The 21,257-nt window shown below is 47.5% G+C and overlaps 1 protein-coding gene across 1 annotated transcript in view; it reads right to left on the bottom strand.

Moving 5' to 3' along the window:
- Positions 1–17,709: 17,709 nt before the first annotated feature.
- Positions 17,710–21,257, bottom strand: part of VAC14 (VAC14 component of PIKFYVE complex) — a 1,245,171-nt gene continuing 1,241,623 nt past the window's right edge. The window contains exon 20 of the mRNA XM_069217475.1: positions 17,710–19,286. Coding sequence (XP_069073576.1) covers positions 19,124–19,286 — 163 coding nt within the window. The 3' untranslated portion in view covers positions 17,710–19,123. The remainder of the gene's footprint in view (positions 19,287–21,257) is intronic.

Raw genomic sequence — 21,257 nt, 5'->3', positions numbered from 1 at the left:
TGCATCATTATGGGTTTATGCTGGGGGTGACTATTATTGAATTTGCTGATATTTCTTTTCTTTGGTAGTTAACTTATGCCAATAAAATCATGAATACACAAAAAACAGACTGTTGGAGAAAAAGCAGTAGTAAAGAAGAGTTGTGATAAAATGTGATTTATAGCACAGAGAAGTTCCTTTCACCTGGCTTTTGTAGGGGGCAGTTTTAAGATACTGTCAATCTCAGAATCCTCCAACTCTGTTCAGCATATTTATATAACAATGGGTTGGTACCAAGTTATTGAGGGTTGTGTTGCAGCTCTAAGTAAGCAAGGTCTCAGTGATACACCGCCCAGAGCAACAGAGTGCACACATTAAGCAATGGTTTATTCAAATAATGGAGCTGTACACTGAGAAGAAATTATGTCTGAGCTGGTGAATATTATAACGCTGTTTCAGTCATTGGAAGATATGAGAAGAAAAGGCTAGAGGGACAAACTTAAAGACTATCAGTTTAAAGGCTTTGGAACAACCTTCCACCAATATTTAGTAACAAAATATAGCATTTTTGGAAATTAATCGTCATTGGTGGTCATCAAACACCTGGCTGCTTTTTTTTTATTATTGCTATTCATATAGTGTAAAAAAAATTTGTTTGTCATTTGTCACAACGCCTAGAAACTACAGATCTGCCAACTTAAAACATATATCACTTTGTGAAGAGAGGTGTGAGGCCAAGGCTTCATGTCGAAACTGCCTTGAGCAGCGCTTCTGTCCCACTCCATACCAACCTCATCCCTTGCAAGAAAAAAATAAATAAATTGCTGAGGATACCATTGGGATACCACTGGTGCCTTGGTGGGTGTTTCACACCCCTTAATGGACACCAACTGCTTACAGCCTTCAAAGACGAGCTGGAACTTCTTGAATACAGGAATTTTCAGCTTCCCTGTCACCATGTAATGTCGGCTCTTCACTGGGTGTTTATGTGAGAGGAACTGATATTGTGTTAAATTGCTAGATATAATGTACGTATGGTAAACAAATCAAAAGAGATACTGATAATTAAGTACAGGTTTCATCCAACACATAATCAAAAACCGGGGGACAACCTGCTTTGTAGGCAGGGTGGTAAAACAAGGAAGGCCAATCCTCCTGACTGATTAGCTAGCCTTAGAAGTGCATCGGAAGTCAACTCCTTCACAACAGCAGACAATCCTTTGACTGGAGGAAGGCAGATACTTCTCAGTGCTATGATTGGTAAGAGCATTAGTACCAGAGACCCAAGAAATCTGAAAGTTGTCATTCTGTGAACCAGTTTAGTGAAGATCACTTTTGCAGCTCAGTAGACTTCACGGAAGAACGCAGCACACCGTAATGCAGACTAAGGCATCACAGGTCTGGGAAAAACATTTACAGTGTTGAGCTAGTGATTTTTTCTCGGAACCAATGACCTAAGAGCAGCGTCTGCAGTGAACAAGTGTCATTTCTACTACGCAGTGCAGCAGCTTGTTCACTTTTTACAAGATGGAAATGAAGCAGATCCAATGCCCACTGGTCGTTAAAATGTAACTGGGAGTTATACTCAGTTTTGAGGTTCCTTAGTTCAAGGGAAGGCAACGCAACTGCAGTGAAATAGGATTCTTTAAGAGTTCCTCTCAATACTGCATAGAGTTTGTTGAAAGATCTTCACCAGTCCGCAAAACAAAGAAGCACAAAAAACCGCATGAAAGAAATAGCGTATGGTACCAATAACCTGGCGGGGAACAGAACAAGTTTCTTACGTTCAGTAACTCTCTTTCTGATACTCTATCTAACTGCAGATTCCTAACCTTTTAGATATTGCCCAGGCATTAGACTGGATCTGGAAACCTTTGAGCAGGACTTAAGGCGCCAGTAGGTGGTGCCGTGCAACTCCACACTGATGCTGTTGAACTCTGGAACTAGCATGCTGGGTCTTTATTGGTGCCTGTCCTGCGCAATTATGTCAGTTGCTTTTGAGGCTGTCAGTGCCCCCAGTTGCAGTGTGAACAGCAAATTGGCTCTGGCCAGTGTGCAGATTCCTAGACTTGGGATTTTATTAATGGGTAGAGCCCAGTTCACAGAACTGGAAGGATGGGAGGGTGGGTGAGTAATCTGCGGTTAGATAAGAGTCTCTAAAGGAAAAAGTGTTATTGAAGTTAAGTAACTTGTTCTTCTGATTAAGCGTTCTAGCTGCAGATTCATCACCTTTTGAATCGTTACCAGGGCTGTACTTACTAGGAGGTGGGTCTGTGAATTGGCTCAAACCAAGAAGTCCTGTAGAACTGAGCGGGTGAAATGCCCCTCTTGGCAAACCTGGCTGTCCAGACAGTAGAGTTGTGAGAATATTTGGAGCGACACCCACGTAGCGGCTTGACAGATGTCCAGGACAGGAACTCTGTGTGCCAAAGCAGTGGTAGCAACGTTGAATCTAGTGGAATGGGCTTGCAGACCTTCCAGAGGCTGCTTTTTTGCCAGTGGGAGCAGATATTGATGCTGAGTCTGATTCGATCAGAGATGGTTCTTTTCTGCAAAGCATTGCTTCTTTTTTGCTCCTGCAAACCCCACAAATAGTTGATCATCCACCTGCTGTAAGGTACCCTTTAACTGTGCCAAAGGCAATGTCTTGCCATGCAAGAAACAAAACAAACAACATTTCATCAGGTAACTTGGAATTGGAGAGGGTCAATCTGGCATGTTCTGCACCAAACAACAAAATTGACCCAATGAAAGCTGTATACAGAGCTGCTTAGCTGCCAAGATGACATCAACAACCTCCGAAGGAAAGTTTAAGGTATTCAACTGTCACGGCTCAATCTCCATGCATGAAGGTGGAGATTGTGAAGGCCCTGGTGTAGAATCCTGCCTTGTTGTTGCTATAGAAGGCTCTCCCTTCTTGGAGGATGGATGCTCAGGACCAGAAGTTATGTATAACATACTCTCTGTGCCCTATCTGGGGCCACTAGGAAGACTTTAGCACAGCCAATCTGATCTTCTTGAGAACGCAGGGCATGAGTGGTATTGGCAGGAAGGTGTATTGAAGTCCTGAGTTCCATTCTAATTAGAATACATCCTGTAGGGAGTGGCTCATTGGAAACTCCAACATGCAGAACTGCTGACATTGCATGTTCTTGGCAGTGGTAAATAGATCGATCTAAGTTTATCCCCATTCGCAGGAGAGATCTTTCCCCACTTGCAGGTGTAACTGCCAATGGTGATCGTTTAGGTGTCGACAGCTGAGCTTTTCTGCTGTGGCATTTAATGATCTTGCCAGGTGCTTCAGCACCAGGAAGATCCCTTGGTAGTCCACACATTTCCAGAGACATAGTGCCTCCTAGCACACAGTCTTGGATACCACACTGATATGACTGTTGCAATACCCCATGGTGGTGATGCTGTCCATAAGCACCTGCACCAGCTTCTCTCATTGACCGAAGGAAGACTTTCAATGACAAACGATTGGCCCTCAGCTCCAGGGGGTTGATATAGAGTCAAGCCTCCACCGCAGACTAGACGCCTTTGATCACCACCTCGCCCAGATGGCCGCCCCCAACTAGAAGGGAAGCACTGATCACCAGCTGCAGTAGGGAGAGAGGTCTGCCGCTGACCCAATTGCAGTTCAATAACCACCACTGCAGATCTTTTGCAGTCTCCACCGTGGTGTAGAGGTCCACTTGATATTGGGCCCAATGAAACTTCAGATCCCACTGCATAGCCCGCATAAGCCAACATATGTGTGATCAGTCCCAGTCACCTCAGAGCCCACCTCACTGAAATCTAGGACAGAGGCTAAAAAATCAAGATCATAGTCTGAATGTTGGGGAGTGGCCGAGCAGCCGAAGATGGCGGCCGCATAAGCCTTTTGCTGTGGAGGGGCCCACAAGTTATCCGATAAAAATAACCCTGACCTAGGGGCCATCCACGCTGCCGCTGCCGTTGGGGAGCAGCTGATCAAACGGGGAACCGGACACGCTGCCTTGAGCGCCCGAGGGTACTCGCTGGAAGTGGAACAGGTGCGAGGAGCCGGCAGCCCGGCGCCCCGCCCTGAGACCGGGGACCAAAGTTGCTGTGCACGCCCGGGCGGGTTGCGACTGACTGCCGGGCGGGCCAACCGCTGGGGGAAGTTGCTCCATCCCCGCTAAGATAAACAGTGGGGAACCCGGAGTGTAGTCGGAGGTCCGGCGCGATCTGAACGCTGCAAGTGCAACTCACAAAGACGTGAGGAAACTAAGAAGAATTCCCACACACGCCGCAGCCGAGACCCAGTAAAGAAAGACTGAGCCCAGGAGGTCGGGAGAAGCGAAAACTGAATGTGCAGTGCCACGCTTTAACACGGACGTCACTGCTGCCGGTGTGGAGCAGCGGACCTGACGAGGAGCCGGGCATGCTGCCTTGTGCGCCCGAGGGTGCTCGCTGGAGGTGAAACAGGTGCGAGGAGCCGGCGGCCTGGCGCCCCACCCTGAGACCGGGGACCAAAGTTGCTGTGCGCGCCCGGGCGGGGTGTGACTGGGCACCAGGCGTGCCAACCGCAGGGGGAAGTTGCTCCATCCCCGGTAAGATAAACAGTGGGGAACCTGGAGTGTAGTCGGAGGTCCGGCGCGATCTGAACGCTGCAAGTGCAACTCACCACGAGGTGAGGAAACTAAGAAGAATTCCCGCACGCGGCGCGGCCGAGGCCCAGTAAAGAGAGACTGAGCCCAGGAGGCCGGGAGAGGCGAAAACTGGGGGCGCGGGCCACGCCTTAACACGGACGTCACCGCTGCCGGTGTGGAGCAACAGACCTGACGAGGAGCCGGGCATGCTGCCTTGAGCGCCCGAGGGTGCTCGCTTGAAGTGAAACAGGAACGAGGCAACAGTGGCCAAGCGCCCCACCCCGTGACCGGGGACCAAAGTTGCCGTGCGCGCCCGGGCGCGGTGCGACTGACTACCGGGTGTGCCAACCGCGGGAGGAAGGTGCTCCGGTCCCGCTAAGATAGACAGGGGGGACCCAGTGCGAGGTCGGAGGTCCAGCGCGATAGGAGCGCTGCAAGTGCAGCCCACCATGGGGGGAGAAGAACCCATGCGTGCTGCGCTGTCGAGGTCCGGTAAAGGAAGGTTGAGCCCTGGAGCTCGGGAGAAGTGAAAACTGACGGCGCTGTGCCACGCTGCAACACGGACGAGGGTGCAAACAGCGGCGACTCGGACAGCGCACATAGGCTCGAAGTAGCTCCACACTGGAACAGACGGAATACCCCTGTTCATGGCCTGAGGTAGAATGTGTGGAAAAGAAAGGAGGTAAAATAAAATAAGGAAAATAATAAATTAAACAAAGGTGAACAAAAAGTAAATAATGAATATAAGGAGGCAATAACGCTGCCTATACAAAGGAGGACAAGTCCCTCCCTAACCACCACAGGACTGCCACTGCGACCCCCAGGGGAAAACAGAACGGAGAAATCGGGCAGCTGCCTGGAGTGGAGACGGACGGGGGGAGTGGAGCGGCTCCAGAAACACCAGAGGTAGACCCAGCTGAACACAGCCTCTCACCCTGCAGAGACAGGGAAGCGGCAGCGTGGGCCATCTGACGGGCCTTGGAGGACGGGAGAGATAAGGCTCGGGTGAGCTTCATGGCCCTGTTGGGCACTCATCCTACTTGGGACGGGGTCTGGTGAGCACGGTATAGCCGCTCTTTGGGAGTACAACCCATAAACGCGGAAGGGAAGGTGGAGCAGTGTGGTCACCAAAAACGCTGGAGCAGAGAGGTGTTGAAATAGCAGGCAGGCCCTTGCTTTAAGCCTGTGGACGCGACCCACAATATCCCCAATGTCTTCCAAGAACAGGCACAAGGGTAAAACCATGGATCGAACCCTGTCCGTGGAATGCGGTGGTGGGGAGCCTCAGGTACCACCGCAATCTAAAGTGCTGGATACCCTGGACAAAATCCTGAGTGCAATTGAGGACACAAAAACAGCGTTGCAGCACGATATTAATCAAGTCGCAGTTGAAGTGGGCCTCCTGAGGGCGGATCACCAGAAGCTGGCCGACAGAGTCAAGGAAACGGAATCCGCCCTGACTGTAATAGCACCGGCACAAAAAGACCTAACAGCCACAGTGATGAACCTCACAGACAGAGTGACCCAGCAAGAACAAAGAGCAGAAGACGCGGAGGGGAGAAACCGTAGGAACAATGTACGGGTCCGTAGGACTTCCGGAGGGAGTGGAGGGCTCAAATATGGTGGATTCCCTCGAGGAGTGGCTGCGCACAGTCATGGCACCGGACAGACTGACCCCCTTCTTTGCATTGGAACGGGCGCACCGGGTGCCCTCGAGGCCCCTGACCCCGGGTAGACCGCACGAGTGGTGGTTGCTAGACTGCTACACTACAGGGATAGGGATACCTTGCTGCAGTGGGCCAGAGAAGCAGGCCCTTTTAAGGTGGCGAATGGGGAAGTGACACTGTTCCTGGATTTCACACTCGAAGTCCAGTCCAAAAGTGCCTCGTTCCTGGCGGTTAAGAGGGCCCTCAGAGATGAGGGAATACAGTACTCACTCCTCTTCCCAGCGAGGCTGAGGGTAGCTCTTGAGGACAAGACTACATTCTTCCAATCCCCCGATGAGGCGTGGGAATGGTTGGAAGCACGCGGATGCCGACCTGGGCAGCGCACGAGGGAGGAACGAGCTGACGGCAGTCCCCGCAGGGACCCGAGGAGACAGCGGAGCAGAAACCGCACAGCACCAACACAGGAACAGAGGGAGTTGGGAAAGAAAACGGCCCTAGAAGCGGCGGCCTCCATGAGCGGAGAGGCATCCCCTCCTGAGGGATCAGGAGGTGAATCAGATGACACAGCGGGGTCCTCCGTAGGGGGCTCAGGGTGCTCGGCGCGAGCCCGAAAGTGACCCCGCACACAGCAGATGAACTTGGATATCTGAACGGTACAGTCGGCCTCTAGGTGAGGAGAGTTACATGAGCTTGGGGCCCCCCTGAGCACGCCACCCCCTACCGGATTCTCGACCATCCATCAGTCTGGCGAGAACTAGCACTAAACTGTTGAATATGTTGCACAGTTCTTTGGGCAACCTACTGTTTGAGGGTCCCCCTGGGGAGGGGGAGTTGGGTTTTATTCTTACAAGTTCAGATGGTGCCTGCGGGCGGTGGTGTGATGGTGTAGGGCATGCGATAAGATCCGGGAGGGATCAGGCCACCGGGGTGGGATGGGAAAATGGCAATGGTTATGACACATCATCATGGCAGAGTATAACTTCATAACGTGGAACATACGGGGGTTGGGGTCTCCAGCCAAAAGACATAGAATATTGTCCTATTTAAAAAGAAGGGGTATCCAGGTGGCGATGCTACAGGAGACCCACTTGGCAATAGGGGAAGCAGAGAAATTGAGACGCAGGTGGAGAGGTCAGGTGTTCGCCACGGAATACTCCGCGTACGCACGGGGTGTGCTGATTTGGGTCTGGACCGGGGTACCATTCGAGGTAGTATCAACCAATATTGACCGTGAGGGCCGATTTGTGATAGTCAGTAGGAAGCTGCATGGTACCTCGATTGTCCTAGGTAGTATTTATGCTCCCAATCAGGATCAGGTCACCTTCATGATGCGCCTATCGAGTCAACTAACCCGGCAGCAGGCAGAAGAACTGATAATAGGTGGGGATTTTAACAGTATACTAGATGTGGACATGGACCGCTCCACCCCACCGATGCCTGGGGCGGCAACACACAAGGTATCCAAGAGACTGAGGGAGTGGTTGGACTCCTGGGGCTTAGTGGATGCTTGGCGAGATCAGCACCCCTCTGATAGAGACTACTCATATTACTCAGGTCTCCAGCGGGTGCACACCAGGATAGACAGAGTGGTATGCACAGCAAACGTGGTACGGGGAATGACCCACTCTGAATATCTTGGTCGTACCCTATCTGACCACAGCCCCTTACTGATTACATGGAGAGTATCCAAAGACAGGCCCCCCATCCCGACGTGGAGACTGTCCCCGGCTTCACTAGAAGATCAAGCATACAGGGATGACCACCGCTCATATCTGGCAGACCATATTAAAATTAATAAGGGGTCCACCTCCTCTAGGTCCACGGAGTGGGAAACGCTTAAAGTAGCAACGAGAGGTCACTGTATGGGACAAACAGTGGGGGTGAGGCGTACATTGGAGCGGGAGTTGACCAGTCTCGAGGAAAATATGCACGAGTGGGAACGAAGAAGGGGCGGGGAGGGGCCAGAACTAGAGGAATATGAACGAGTGAGGAGGTCCCACTCACAGGTTGAGGAACAACTACGCTGCCATAATATGCAAAAATGCCTAGCCTCTTTGCAATCCGAGGAGGGCAGATCGGGTAGGATGCTGGCGTGGTTAGTGCGACCAGGAGGGGATAGTGAACCCATCACGAGTGTAAGAGACAGTGAGGGTGAGCGGAGATGTAGACCGGGCCCTATAAATTACGCCTTTAAAGAATACTACACCCACCTGTATAGGGACCGAGGCGAGCTCAACACAGAGGAACTTGACGGTTTCTTACGCCAACACCCCCTGACCACCCTGACGCATGAGGAACGTGACAGACTGGGAGGGCCGGTGACAGCGGAAGAAGTGCAGGAGGCCATCTCGCAACTAGCCTCAGGGAAGGCTCCGGGGACGGATGGCCTTCCAATTAACTTTTACAAAAAATTTACGACGCTGTTGACCCCACAACTAGTGGAGATGTACACAGAGGCATTGCATCACGGCAGGTTGCCAGACTCACTCAGGGAAACACAGGTGGTCCCCCTACCCAAACTGAAATCTAAAGAAGCATCGGTAACTGACTTTCGCCCCTTATCAATGCTGAATAGCGATTTCAAAATCCTTAGTAAGATTCTGGCCAACCACTTACTCCAATGTATACTGGCTTTAGTACACACAGATCAGAACGGATTAGTTCTGAACCGCAGTACCTCCCTGAATCTCAGGCGGTTATTCGCCATCCTACACATGCCCATAGAGAAGAGACCTACTTCTGGAGTGTTACTAGCGGTGGACTTTGAGAAAGCCTTTGACTCGGTCCGCTGAGACTACCTCAGGGCGGTGATGCTGCGGATGGGCCTGGGAGAGGGTTGGGTAAAATGGGTGGACCTATTGTATGGTGCCCCGTTGGCAAGGGTCAAGACGGGTAGGGTGGTATCTGAGACTTACCCCATTTATAGGGGAACCAGGCAAGGTTGTCCTCTGTCCCCACTATTATTCGCCCTTGCCATTGAACCTCTGGCCGCCAGGTTGAGGATGGACGGAGTAGGTAGAGGAGTGGAGTGGGGGCAAACAGAGCATGTCATCTCATTGTAAGCTGACGACATTCTCATCTATCTCAGGGATGGAGAATCTGGTCTCCCTTGGGCCCTGCGAAACTTAGAACAATTTGGTACCCTGTTGGGACTGCACCTCAGTAGGCGCAAGACATTTGTCTTCTCCATTCTGCCAAGGTGTGAGCCCCCCACCACGTGTCCAGTGGACATGGTGTGGGCACCCTGCACCTTTAAGTACCTGGGCATTCGGGTGTGTCATGAAATGGGGGACCTCAGGGATGGCAACATCGGAAGGGTATTTCGCTCCTTGAGGGCATCTGTCGGATTCTGGCGCACCCTGAAACTGTCTATAATGGCCAGAATATCATTAGCCAAAATGATTATGCTACCCCGTCTCCTTTATTATTTCGCTAACTTGCCGCTGTTGATCCCATCGGCATGGTTCCGTGAGTTGAATAGCCTGCTTCAGGAGCTCATATGGGACGGAGGCCGTAGGCGCACATCGCTTTCCATTCTTTGTAGACCGGCTCAGTCGGGGGGCCTAGGAGCCACAGACTTTGAGTCCTATTACCTAGCATAACACTTGCTCATGTTCCTCCAAGGTTGCTGTGTGAATTAAAATATCATCTTGGAAAGCACAAACTTCCTTAAGATGCCCAAACAAAGTATCCATCATTTTCTGAAAAACACTCGCCGCAGAGGCAAGACCAAAAGGTAATCTGAGAAATTTGAAAGCACCAAAGGGTGTAACAAAAGTTGTTAGCTCCTGAGATTCTTTGCTAAGAGGAATCTGGTGATAAGCTGAATGTAAGTCTAGAGTAGAGAAAAATTTTGAATTCCCCACTGTGGTGATCAATTCTTGTATGTGTGGTAGAGGGTGACAATCTACTAAAATATTCTTATTAAGGGATCTTAAATCAACACACAATCGGAGGTCTCCATTTTTTTTCTTTGTAATAACTACTGGAGAAACCCATTCTGATGCATTTGTTGCCGTAATAATCTTGTCCAACACCAATTTGTCAAGCAACAATTTTAGCTGATCTCTAATGGAGAGTGGAACTGGCCTGACTTTGTGAGCAACAGGGATAGCTCCTTTTTTGAGTCTAATAGTGTGCTCGAACCCCTTCACATACCCAACTTTATCGACAAAGATATCAGGAAACTTTTGTGTGTATTGCTCAGGAACAATATTATTAGGAGCCACATGCAAAACAGAGTCTCTATCAACAATGTGTGGTCTCTCACCTAATCTAATGGGATTTTCCTGACCTGGGTATAATACAATACCCAAGCGTGCTAAATCCTTCCACCCAACTATGTTCCTGCCTTTGAAAGCGACATAAATTTTAGTAAAAATGGATCTGCCTAGTATCTCCAAAGTAGCATAGAAAAAACCCAAAAGATCAATGTCCTGATCACCAAAAGCTTTTGGAGCAACATCAGCTTCACTTAGTTTTTTAGAGTCAGGCCACAATTGATAATAAGTACTGTCTGCCAATATAGTGATTGGAGCCCCAGAGTCTGCCATAACGACTACTCCTCTGGAGTCTATAGTTGCCTCACACACAGGACCCTTAAACTGAATTTTAGAACACCCCCCTTTACTTTGATTAACCATATCAACAGTGAGAACTAGAGTAGAAACTCTCCCAGAACACTGATCCAGCTCCTCTACCTCATCAGCATTCACATTGCTGATTCTCATTTTGGATCCAGAATTTGTTTGTCTGCAAACTACCTGGAAATGGCCAAACTTACCACACTTCATGCACCTTTTCCCTGCAGCAGGACAATTTGGATTGTTCCCTAAGTGATTGCTGGAACCACAACGATAACAGGCCTTGCCTGTTTGTTTTTGCGCCTTCCTCATTTTAATAGATTTCTCCCTTACAAAATTCACTTCGGTTCCCTCCACTAAATGATTGACACTACGCTCGCTATGATCGCATAACGCATGCGCAACACTTTGCCCACATACAACTCTAGAAGTGACAATTGACCTTTCAATAGCCTTGGCTAAATCAATAACCTCATCCAAAGAGGGATTGCGACAAGCTAAGAGACGCTCTTGAATTTTCTTAGAATAGCAATGAAAAACAAATTGGTCTCTAATATACGTGTCAACCATGTTGCCAAAGTCACATTTAGATGCAAGCACCCGTAAATTAGCCAAATATTCATCTACGGATTCATCTAAAGACTGCTTGCACATAGCAAAGTTGAATCTTTCTAATAAAACATTTGAGTCATCCGAATACTGTTTTTTGATCCTCTCCTTTCCTTCGATGTAAAAATCCCAAGTTGCATTGTCTCCTTGCGGTGGTTGAATTACTGGTAAATTGTCAAAAACACGCTGACCCGCTATTCCTAGGTGGTTGAAAAGAAGGGCCAATTTCCTGGATGGTGAATAACTAATAGCATCTATTGCCGATAAATAATTTTAAAAAATTCTCAGCCATTCATTCCATCTTATCTCCGGCTTACCTCCTTTTTGCAAAAAAGGAGGAGGCTGCATAACCAGATGATTTGATGCCATGTCAACTCAGCGATATTTGAGTCCAAGAAATACCCAAAAGAGATTGTCCAGAGTTGTAAAACTAGCAAATATAAGTCCCTAAAATGAAAATATATATATAAATATACATATATATATATATATATTTTTTTTTTATAAATCCACAAATTAGAAAACTTGCTTGAAGATGTCAGAATTCACATTTAAACAATGTCTAAACGAAGAGCAATACTGTGCTTCCCAGTTTTTTTTTTTCTTTATAAAACGGTGGCGTTAGCACGTCGTCCTAGCAACTAACGCATGGAACAGGAAGTAGAGCGCTGTTGTAGGACACCATTTCAATCACTTTCGTTGGCATAAGTGCGTTGCCCCGGCAACTGACGCACACAACAAGAGACGCGCGTTGCCCAGCAACAATCAGCGCACTGGACGTACCCACGCATGCGCGCAGGACGCGAATTTCCACACACAGCACTGTGCGCTCGAGCGCTTAACGGCACGGGCGCTCCAAAACCTGGAAACAAACTTCACCAGGGCTTACCTGGCTGTAGAAAATCGCGGTAAGAAGGCGTTTTTTTTTTTTTTCCTTTCCTTTAATCTCTTTAAACTCTGGCAAAACAGCACCATTAAATCTCCGCTTCTGGTCAGGCCGCGCAGTCTCACCTCAAATAGCGGTCGGTGGATCAAAAACAATTCACCCCACTCCTGGTACCAAATTGTAGCATGGGTGATGTGCAGGGTACACGAAAACAAAATGAGCACTTTACATCCAAATTGTAGATTCTTCTTTATTCTAAGATAAAGATCCACGACAGCAAAAGAAGTCCTGACAAGTCCAGAGCCAGAGTCCAACTGACCTTGATTCTGGAATCTCACCAGCACTCCGATGCTATGTGGAATAGAGAACATAGAATATAGAACACAGACAAAGTAAATGTGACACAAACCAAGTAACATATTACAAGTAGGTCTCCAGATGGTTCACTGGAGAGGGTCAATTGGACAGATGCACTATCAGCGGAGTGAAAAGTATGGATCTGATTATTGCACGCTTGATTAACCGGCGGGTGGCACACCAAACTGACAGCCTCATGACGAGAGTCGCTGCATCGTGCTGGAAGAAGTGCGCGAGACGTGTGGGAGTGGGTCCACCCTACTCCCCCGCCCTACCACTATCGGCGCTGATGCTGGGAGTCGAGGAGAGAAGCCAGACGGGCCCCGGGTTGGGAGCATGGAAAAAAGCGGGCATGGAGACAGTGGGGGACCTATTTAGGGATGGGGTGCTAAGATCCTTTGCCGACCTGGTGGAGAGTAATGGGGTACCACAGGTGCAATTCCTTCTATACCAGAGGTTGCTCCACAATCTGAGGGAACACTGGGAAACAGTTAATGCGGAACCCCCTACCCACCAGATATTACACCTACATTGGTATCAGGGGGCGAGGCCCACCTAATTACTAGACTATACCGGGCCCAAAATGAGCACGCCCTGGACCCGCTCCAAACACAAAGGGAGAAATGGGAAAGGACAGTGAGTAGGGACCTAACTGACACGGAAAGGAAGAGAATACTGGCGTACCCCCGGATGGTCTCACGAAACACACGACTAAGATACATCCAATACAATTATATTCACAGAACGTACCTTACCCCACACTGTTTGTCCCTAATATATGGTGGCCCCCACAAGGTCATGCCCCAGATGCGAGGACATAGACTCAGACTTCGACCATATGGTGTGGAGTTGCCCAGAACACCAGCGGGGTTGGGGAGCGGTACTGACTGACCTGAATAAATTATTTGAAGTGGATCTGTCCCTGGCCTCGACGGTGTGCCTCCTGGGTCTTGGAACAGGACTCCCACGTGGAAAGGTGGGTAGTCGATTCCTGGCCTAGCCCTGGCCCTTAATATAAGGTTGATCACATTGGGCTGGAAATCGCCCAGATGCCCTCTACTGAAGGTATGGAGACAGGATGTTACAAAATGGGCGAGGGCAGAACTGCAGGTCTTGATTAGCGAGGAGGCGCGGGGCCTCCGACAGACTCCTATCTCGTCAGCATGGGAGGAAGTACTGATGAAATGGAACCGTATAGTGATGGTAGACGATCCAACAGGAGGGGAGGATGTAGAAATGACAGGTACGGGAGTAGGATAAGAGAGATGGCAACAAAGTTATATCAGCTGGGGTATAGTGTATAGGGAAGACCTGAAGTTACTCATGCGGGGTAAAGCAGGGGCGACTACAGGCCGAGGATGAGAACCCCAAACCACAAAAAACTATATATATATAATAATAATAAAAAACAGACAATGTGGGGTATGGAACAGACACGAGGGATAGGCAGGAGCTGAACAGGTCGGATACCCTCCCCCCAGGGGACCAGCCAGGAAGGTATGGGAGACCCACCCCACATACCAGTGGAGAAGTATACGATCCTTCCCTGCAGCTGCTCTCACCCGCTAGCACTGGCGCCATCAAGTAAAGTTACTATTTTTTGTTAGTTAAAGTCTGTCATGTAGACATCGCAGTAGAAAGGACAATATGGTACATTCACAAAATGTATATATGATTAGGAGACCCGAGTAGACCGAGTACGTAGTAAATCTAAACATGAAGCACGGCTAGAAGGTATAACGAAACAATTAATAGTATATACAAGTAAGTGATAAGATGTCTACAAGGATGAGGGTGGACAGAACGGTGGCTGGTGGCCGTCAAGCCATGAACAATATATGTATGACAGCAAAATGTTAATGTTAATAAAAATGTTAATAAAAATATATTTAAAAAAAAAATCATAGTCTGAATGTTCTGGACTGACCGTTCTGGGGGAAAAGACAAAAAAACTAACCCTGCCCAGAATGACTCCGATGAAGGGGAGTGTCTGAGAAGGAGTAAGATGTGACTTTGGCACATTGATAGTAAAACAAAGATGACAGGAGGTTTGCCATAGGCTGGAGGTGGTGGATGACTATCTGGGGCGAGCCTGTCTTCAACAGTCAGTTGTCTAGGTAGGGGAAGACTGGAACCCCGACCTGGAGTGCTGCTACCACAGCCCACACTTTTGTGAATACCAGTGGGGTGCTGGTGAGACCAGAGGGTAGGGTAGCACAGAAAACTGAAAATGCTCCTATCCCACCATGGACTGCAGGTTGAGCCAATGGGCCTAGTGGACCAGTATATGGAAAAAGGCATCCTGCAGGTCCAAACCCACCTTCCACTCTCCACAGTACAGGTAGCCTGGACAAGTGTGAGCATCTTGAATTTTTCCTTTCGGAGGCAGGTCTAAAATAGGGGGAGGGCCTCTGTTATTCTTCAGCACCAGAAAGTAGCAGGAATAACAAGCACAACCTACATCTTGAGCAGGCACCCTCTTGATGGCCCTTATGCTAAAAGGGTCTGCACCTCCTGTCAGATGGTTCTCTGTCAGTTGCTCTGGGGAAGGTGGAAGGTGCGGAGGAGTGGCAATGAAAGGTAAGGTGTGCCCCTTATTAATTATCTGTGGGACCCAACTATCTGATACGTTGTTCTGCCAACCCAGCAAGAATTGTCCGATCCTTGGATAAAAATGCATGGCTTCCGGGGCAGGGCTGTGGTTTCTCAGGGATTGACAGGGGGCCAGGGCAAAGTTTTGCTCGAGCCCCCAAAAAGGTATCAGTAAAGGCCTCATTTAAGGGCAAGAGTTATGCCCAGGCTAGAGCACCTCCGTCAAGACACTGGTTTTGACCTCCATAGAGGAAAGCTGGAGGTCAACAACTTCAAATGCCCGAAGTATGGCCATGGCTTAAGAAGCGCTGTCCTCTGTGGCAGGACCATGGGATCTGAGGAGGCCCAACTCAGAGGAAGTATTATGGCTACAAGCTTCTTGGAGGTCATCATACTACTTTTCCTTATGGTATAGTTGACCAATCTCATCACAATCGTTGTCCGAATCTGTGGCAAATAAGAAATGCAGCATATATGTCCTTTCTTGTGAGGGTGACAAATCAAGTGAGGGCAGCAGTGAATGAATCAAAGAGCACAATGGGCAACTTCTCCAGCCTCAAAGGAGTTAGCATCAGCATTGATGCTCCGGGAACCAGTGGTGCCGAAAAAGGAGTTAGACTGTGGACCACATGAGGCCTAGTGGTGGATTTGGAGGGTCCAATTGGCTATGACGACGAACCCACCGGCAGCATCCCATACGGAGGAGCCCAAAGGTGCGCTTCATGAGGCGGGTAGGGGTTCAAAGTGTCTTAGCATTGCCCTGCAGACCTCTTTGATCTGCCTTGGTATCACAGACAGCCCTGCAAACTCTTGTTGTGCCAGGACAAGTTGTGGGATAGGCACCGACATTGATCAACTTCTTGAGTGAGATTGAGAGGGATAGTGATGTCCTCATTCCTTATCACAAGTGTATGAGTGGTGAGAAGGTGCTGAGTCCTGCTTGAGTTTTCTGTGTTTTTTCTTTGCTTTACCTGAAGACTTGGAGCATGATGATGACCGACCTTGGGAATTACTCCTGAGACTTCTGGACTGACGTTTCGACTTGAACTGGTTTTGTTGCAGACTCTTTTGGTGATTGGTGACAGAGCTTTGCCTTGCAGTCTTGTATGGCCTTTGGGTTTATCGACACACAATCACTGCAGGCCTTAAAGTTGAGGCTCAATCCCAGGCACCACAAGCAAACCTAATGAGGATCTGTCCCAGACACTTGTTCGTGAAAGTACTTGCATTGTTTAACAGCTGTTGTTTTGGGAGACGACATTCCCCTTGCACAATGGATTTTCATTTTTATTTTTAGGTAAACGTGTCTCTGAGAGATTTAGAGGTAGCTCTGGATCACCGTGGCACCTATAGAGGTCCTGCACATCATTTCAGTGGCAGAATGGCATCAGTACAGAGCTACACGGCACCACCTACGGGCGAACAGAGATACTGCTCAAAACGTTCCTGCTCCAGTCTGGCACCTGGGAAATATTCAAAAGGTGAGGAATCTGCAGTTGGAAGTTGCTTTTAGAAAAGGTCTTTTTTAAGACTTGTGCTTCTCAAAAATGAATCTCTGTGGCATTATCTATGTTGCACAGTAAAGTGCTGAGGAGAAAGATGCATGGCTTATTGGGTCTGTGACCTGAAGCGGTTCTTGGGATGCATGCTTCTCTGCAGATATGCAAAAATACAACTTAAGGAAAGGGCTAAAAATATACTATTCAATATGCAGGTACTGCAGGTCTGATCCCATTCAAAGAAACAAGAATACAGAACATGGCAAAGTTCCAGCTATCTTACCATTCAATTAAATTTGATCTGAGGAATGCAGAATTCAAGTGGAACATATAGGATCAGACTCTGGTGAATGGAAGGGGAGATTGTGTGACACTAATACTAATACAGTACTATTTCATTATGTCTGGTGCTATATACTGTGTAGCGGAAAGCGGTCCCACATAAACGACCAACGCTCATAGATGCTCAAAGAACATTCAAAACAAAAGTAGGCTTTGAACAACTACTGTAAGTTAATGCATCTTAATGCTGACTCTACACACTTCCACCAATGTCAACTTTAAATGTTAAACTTGGCTGCCTGACCGTACTTAGTTATACATCTCAATCCTACCTGACTATCTGAGAAGTATCTATGTGCACCTCACTCCTGATCACAAACAACTTTGCCTCTGCGCATAATAATGTCAAACACAGCTAATTCTTTGAGAGAATAATAAACCTTATTGAGATTCTCAAACGCATCTGAAAGCTGATCCTGACACATTCTCTGAGTTGAACGCCTGACAACAAATCAATTCTACATACACCATCATTCTTCACCACCATATTGACCTCAACACAGCTTCCCTTATTGCTGCCCAACTCTTGCTGTTGACCATGCCACAATCAGATAATTCAGAAAATATTTTACTCAGAAAATATGTTGTAATAAACCATTATTTATTGATTGATGGTTATGAAGGCTCTTGCAATGCAGATGCAACCATCTCTCAAAGCATTATTTAGGAAGGATCTTGTCTTCACACACAAAAGTGGGGTACATGTGTGAGAGAATGAAGGGTGTGATGGCTACTGAATTGTTTGAAAAGGAGCTTCGGGGTTTACAGGGCCACTGGGATACAACAGGTTACATGAAAAACATACACATAAAGACGAAGGTTGTTAGTGAGGTCAACTCTACCAAAGCCACAAAGTGTTCCATCAGAAAGGAGTACAAATCAGGACTATTGAAAGGTGTCAGACTAATTCTCATTCAACTACATTGCCATTAATACACTGATGATCGAACACTGACCGGTCAAGAACAAATGCTTACAATGGGAGGTTATCTAGCAAATGGCTGAAACCTTTAAGCAAAACAATAGAATCTGTGGAAAGAAGTTATAGAGAGCTTCCTTCAAGGTCCTACTAGGCATCCTGTGGTCAACACAGGTGCACAGAAGCAAAAGGTCCTAGTTTTTTGTAGGCCAAAGTGATGGCTTTGGACCCTAGTCTTCAAAAGCTTAGAGACACTTCGTGTCTCATGAGCTTGCTCGGCAGATTCAGCACTGCGACTGGAGATGGTCAGTGCTCATCATTCAGTTAGAACCCCTCCTCTATACATACCTAATTTAGCTACATTTCCTCCGTATTTATGTTTGCCACATCACTAGTCTTAATGCCCATGTTGCCTTGCCATGTGGCTCTTCCAGGTATTTCTAGACTTGCTACCTTTCTTACCTGGTGTCCTGGAATTGCTAGTCTTCTCACCAGTGGGTTTGCTGTCTGATCTCAAAGTCTTCTCTAGTTCTTCTCACTGTGAGTGTCCTGCTTGCTCATGTCTGCTCTGCGGGGATCACTATACTATCTACCTAAAGATCTGGACTAATTGGTTCCTCTCCTTGAATGATCCTTTCATTAACAATGTGGTGGGTGCAATCCACTTTATCAGGAACGTAGTGATTCCTCTGTGCAAGCTGCATGGCTGTGCATGAGGTACACAGTAATCTCGACCCTGCTGCATTTGAGTGCGCTTTTTGCTTCCTTATGGATCATTAGTGGTTGTGCCTCTGGGTACTTTGCATGATCACAGCTCCTTTTCTGTGAAAGGTAAATCTGACTGCTGGCAGGTGTACTTCAAAATCATGCCTGCATGTCACCAAATTACTAATTTAGGGGTTTCTTCGTGCCTTGCCTCTCCATGCCTCATTCCTGGAAATTACTTCTTGACCTCTTTGGGTGCCTTGCATGCCTGACCCCAGGAAACAGTGCTGTTTCTGTGAAAACACTTCATGATCACACATGCTCTTTCTGAAATTGCCAATCTTTTGTGTCTGTGGAGATGGGGGTCGTCATTCAGAGGCCCAGTTTTTTGTCTAGATGCTCTCCTCGACTGATGCGCTGATGCCTCACTTCCAGGTGCTTGTTCTGAACATTCTCGAAGTGTTGTAGGAGCTCCAGGTAGTCAACGTTGAGGGAATCAGGTGGCTTTGAATTTGAGGGACCCTTTCCAGTGTGCCTGCAAAAAAAAAAAAAAAAAAAAAGCTGTTACTCAGCTATAAAGCAACTTGTTGCATGGATTTCATGTTCCACTTTATTTGGCAAGCAGTCAAAAAAAACTTTTTGAACAAATAGGTCGTTGATGCTAAAGAGTTACAATACAGGCATTTTGGCCTTTGAGGGTTATCCTCATTATTGTTTTTCATTTTCTAAAGCTGTGAGCATAACGATTCCAAGACTAGTCAATGGCCTTAGGTGTCAACAGCAGGGGAACCCAAAATGCGGAAAAGGTTGTAGTGTTCCAGGGCTGGGTGGTGACAAAATGTCCCTTGGTCTAGGACAGTTAAAATGTGTGCACCTGATTGCTAGTGAATACTTATCCAAGAAATGTAGTGCTACAGATAAAATGAGAATCTGTAAAATGTTAACAGTGTGCACACTACTAGTGTAATCGTGTGGGTGTGGTTATCACTTTGACAGAGTTGTGTGAGCTACTATATGATATGAAGTGAGCTGCTCCAGATAGATAGCAGGCAGGACTTTTCTTTTACAAGAAAACAGGTTAGTGGCAGATATGATGTGGTGTGTGACCCTCCCAAAGTTTACGTCCTGTTAAACAGAAGTTTTTGTCCCTTGACCCACACTTAAGGAAGCGGGCACCTTGAGCAGAAGCAGGTTCTTGAATAAGAGGACCAGTGGTGTGTAAGCATGGAGGCTTGTCCTACGCCAGAGGTCTTCAATCTGTGGGGTGCGACCCCCAGAGGGGGGGCTGAGTCCAGGGAAGGGGGGTGTGCATTCCCCCAGCCTCACTTCATTTTGGAAAAAGACAACCAACCCTCTGATTGTTAAAATGCTTTAGCTGAACTTTCATTCATTGAGTCTCCTGTGCTGTGAAACAAAGCCGTACAGACAGCTAAAAAAGCCTTCCTGCCAGGGGGCCTGCTTCCTGAATGAAATGCAAATGTGCGCTACAAGTTAATCTGCAAATGTAAAGGATGCTTGGGAGCCGGTTCTGGCTTTAATTGATTGAATCACTCAAAGCTTTGTGATGACAAAGATTTGTTCTTTTTGAGCGGTAGTGCAAAAAGTTAACAACTGGGCTGCTAAGTGCATGCTTTTAATTGCAATTGTATTTACATAGCGCTTACTTCCCCTGAGAAGGTGCTCAAAGGACACCTATAAATAAATTGTATGACATATGGTCAGGTATTACTTCAATCTACATTTTGGAAGCACCATTTTATCATAAAACTATTTGTACATTTTGTAGCAGTCTATCTTATTCTGTGTGTAATGCAAGTGTAAAATAATGACTTACATATTCACAGTGCTTTTTGTCACAGGCTCTGACCTCGTAGCACTAAAAATACACAAGTCACTATTCTCCCCTGCACCAACAAAGATGTAATTATATGACTCTGGTTACACACAGACTTCTGCAGTCCATTAAACTAATAGAGGTTTCATATTGGACTACAGTGCATTTGCCACCGAGTAACAACTTTCTTTTATTTATATTTCTTTTATGCTGGCTGTTATTTTATATGTAGCTACCTAACGGTGAAGACCTAAAAAAATGTACACTATACTTTGGGGCTTATTTATGAGAGGTTTGTGCTGCCAGATCATCACTTTTTTGATGCTCTGGTGGCACAACCCTCTCAATCATACCTACGAGGCAATGCAAAGCCGCCTGTGGGGCTCTGCATGACCTTATAGATGTGGAGTAAGGCAAACCAGCCCAAGCCGCAGCGTTGCCCTACTCTGCTTCAAGGAGGACTTCCATGGGTGTTACGGTGGGTGCTCCTACGCAACACCCATGGATATTGACCCTACCCCAGATTCACAAAATCACGTAAACTAAGGCAGTGCCAAAACCTTATGCCTCTCCAGAGCAGGTGTAATGAGCAAAAATGTTTTCATTTCTACTTGTTTTTTCTTCTTTCCAATGCCTCTCTGGATTAAAAACAATCCTGACTACATTGGCGGT

The sequence above is a fragment of the Pleurodeles waltl genome, chromosome 12 (genome assembly GCF_031143425.1).
Source record: "Pleurodeles waltl isolate 20211129_DDA chromosome 12, aPleWal1.hap1.20221129, whole genome shotgun sequence".
Classification (NCBI taxonomy): domain Eukaryota; kingdom Metazoa; phylum Chordata; class Amphibia; order Caudata; family Salamandridae; genus Pleurodeles; species Pleurodeles waltl.
Note: the sequence above shows the minus strand (reverse complement) of the source record. Positions and strands in the feature narration are given on the sequence as shown.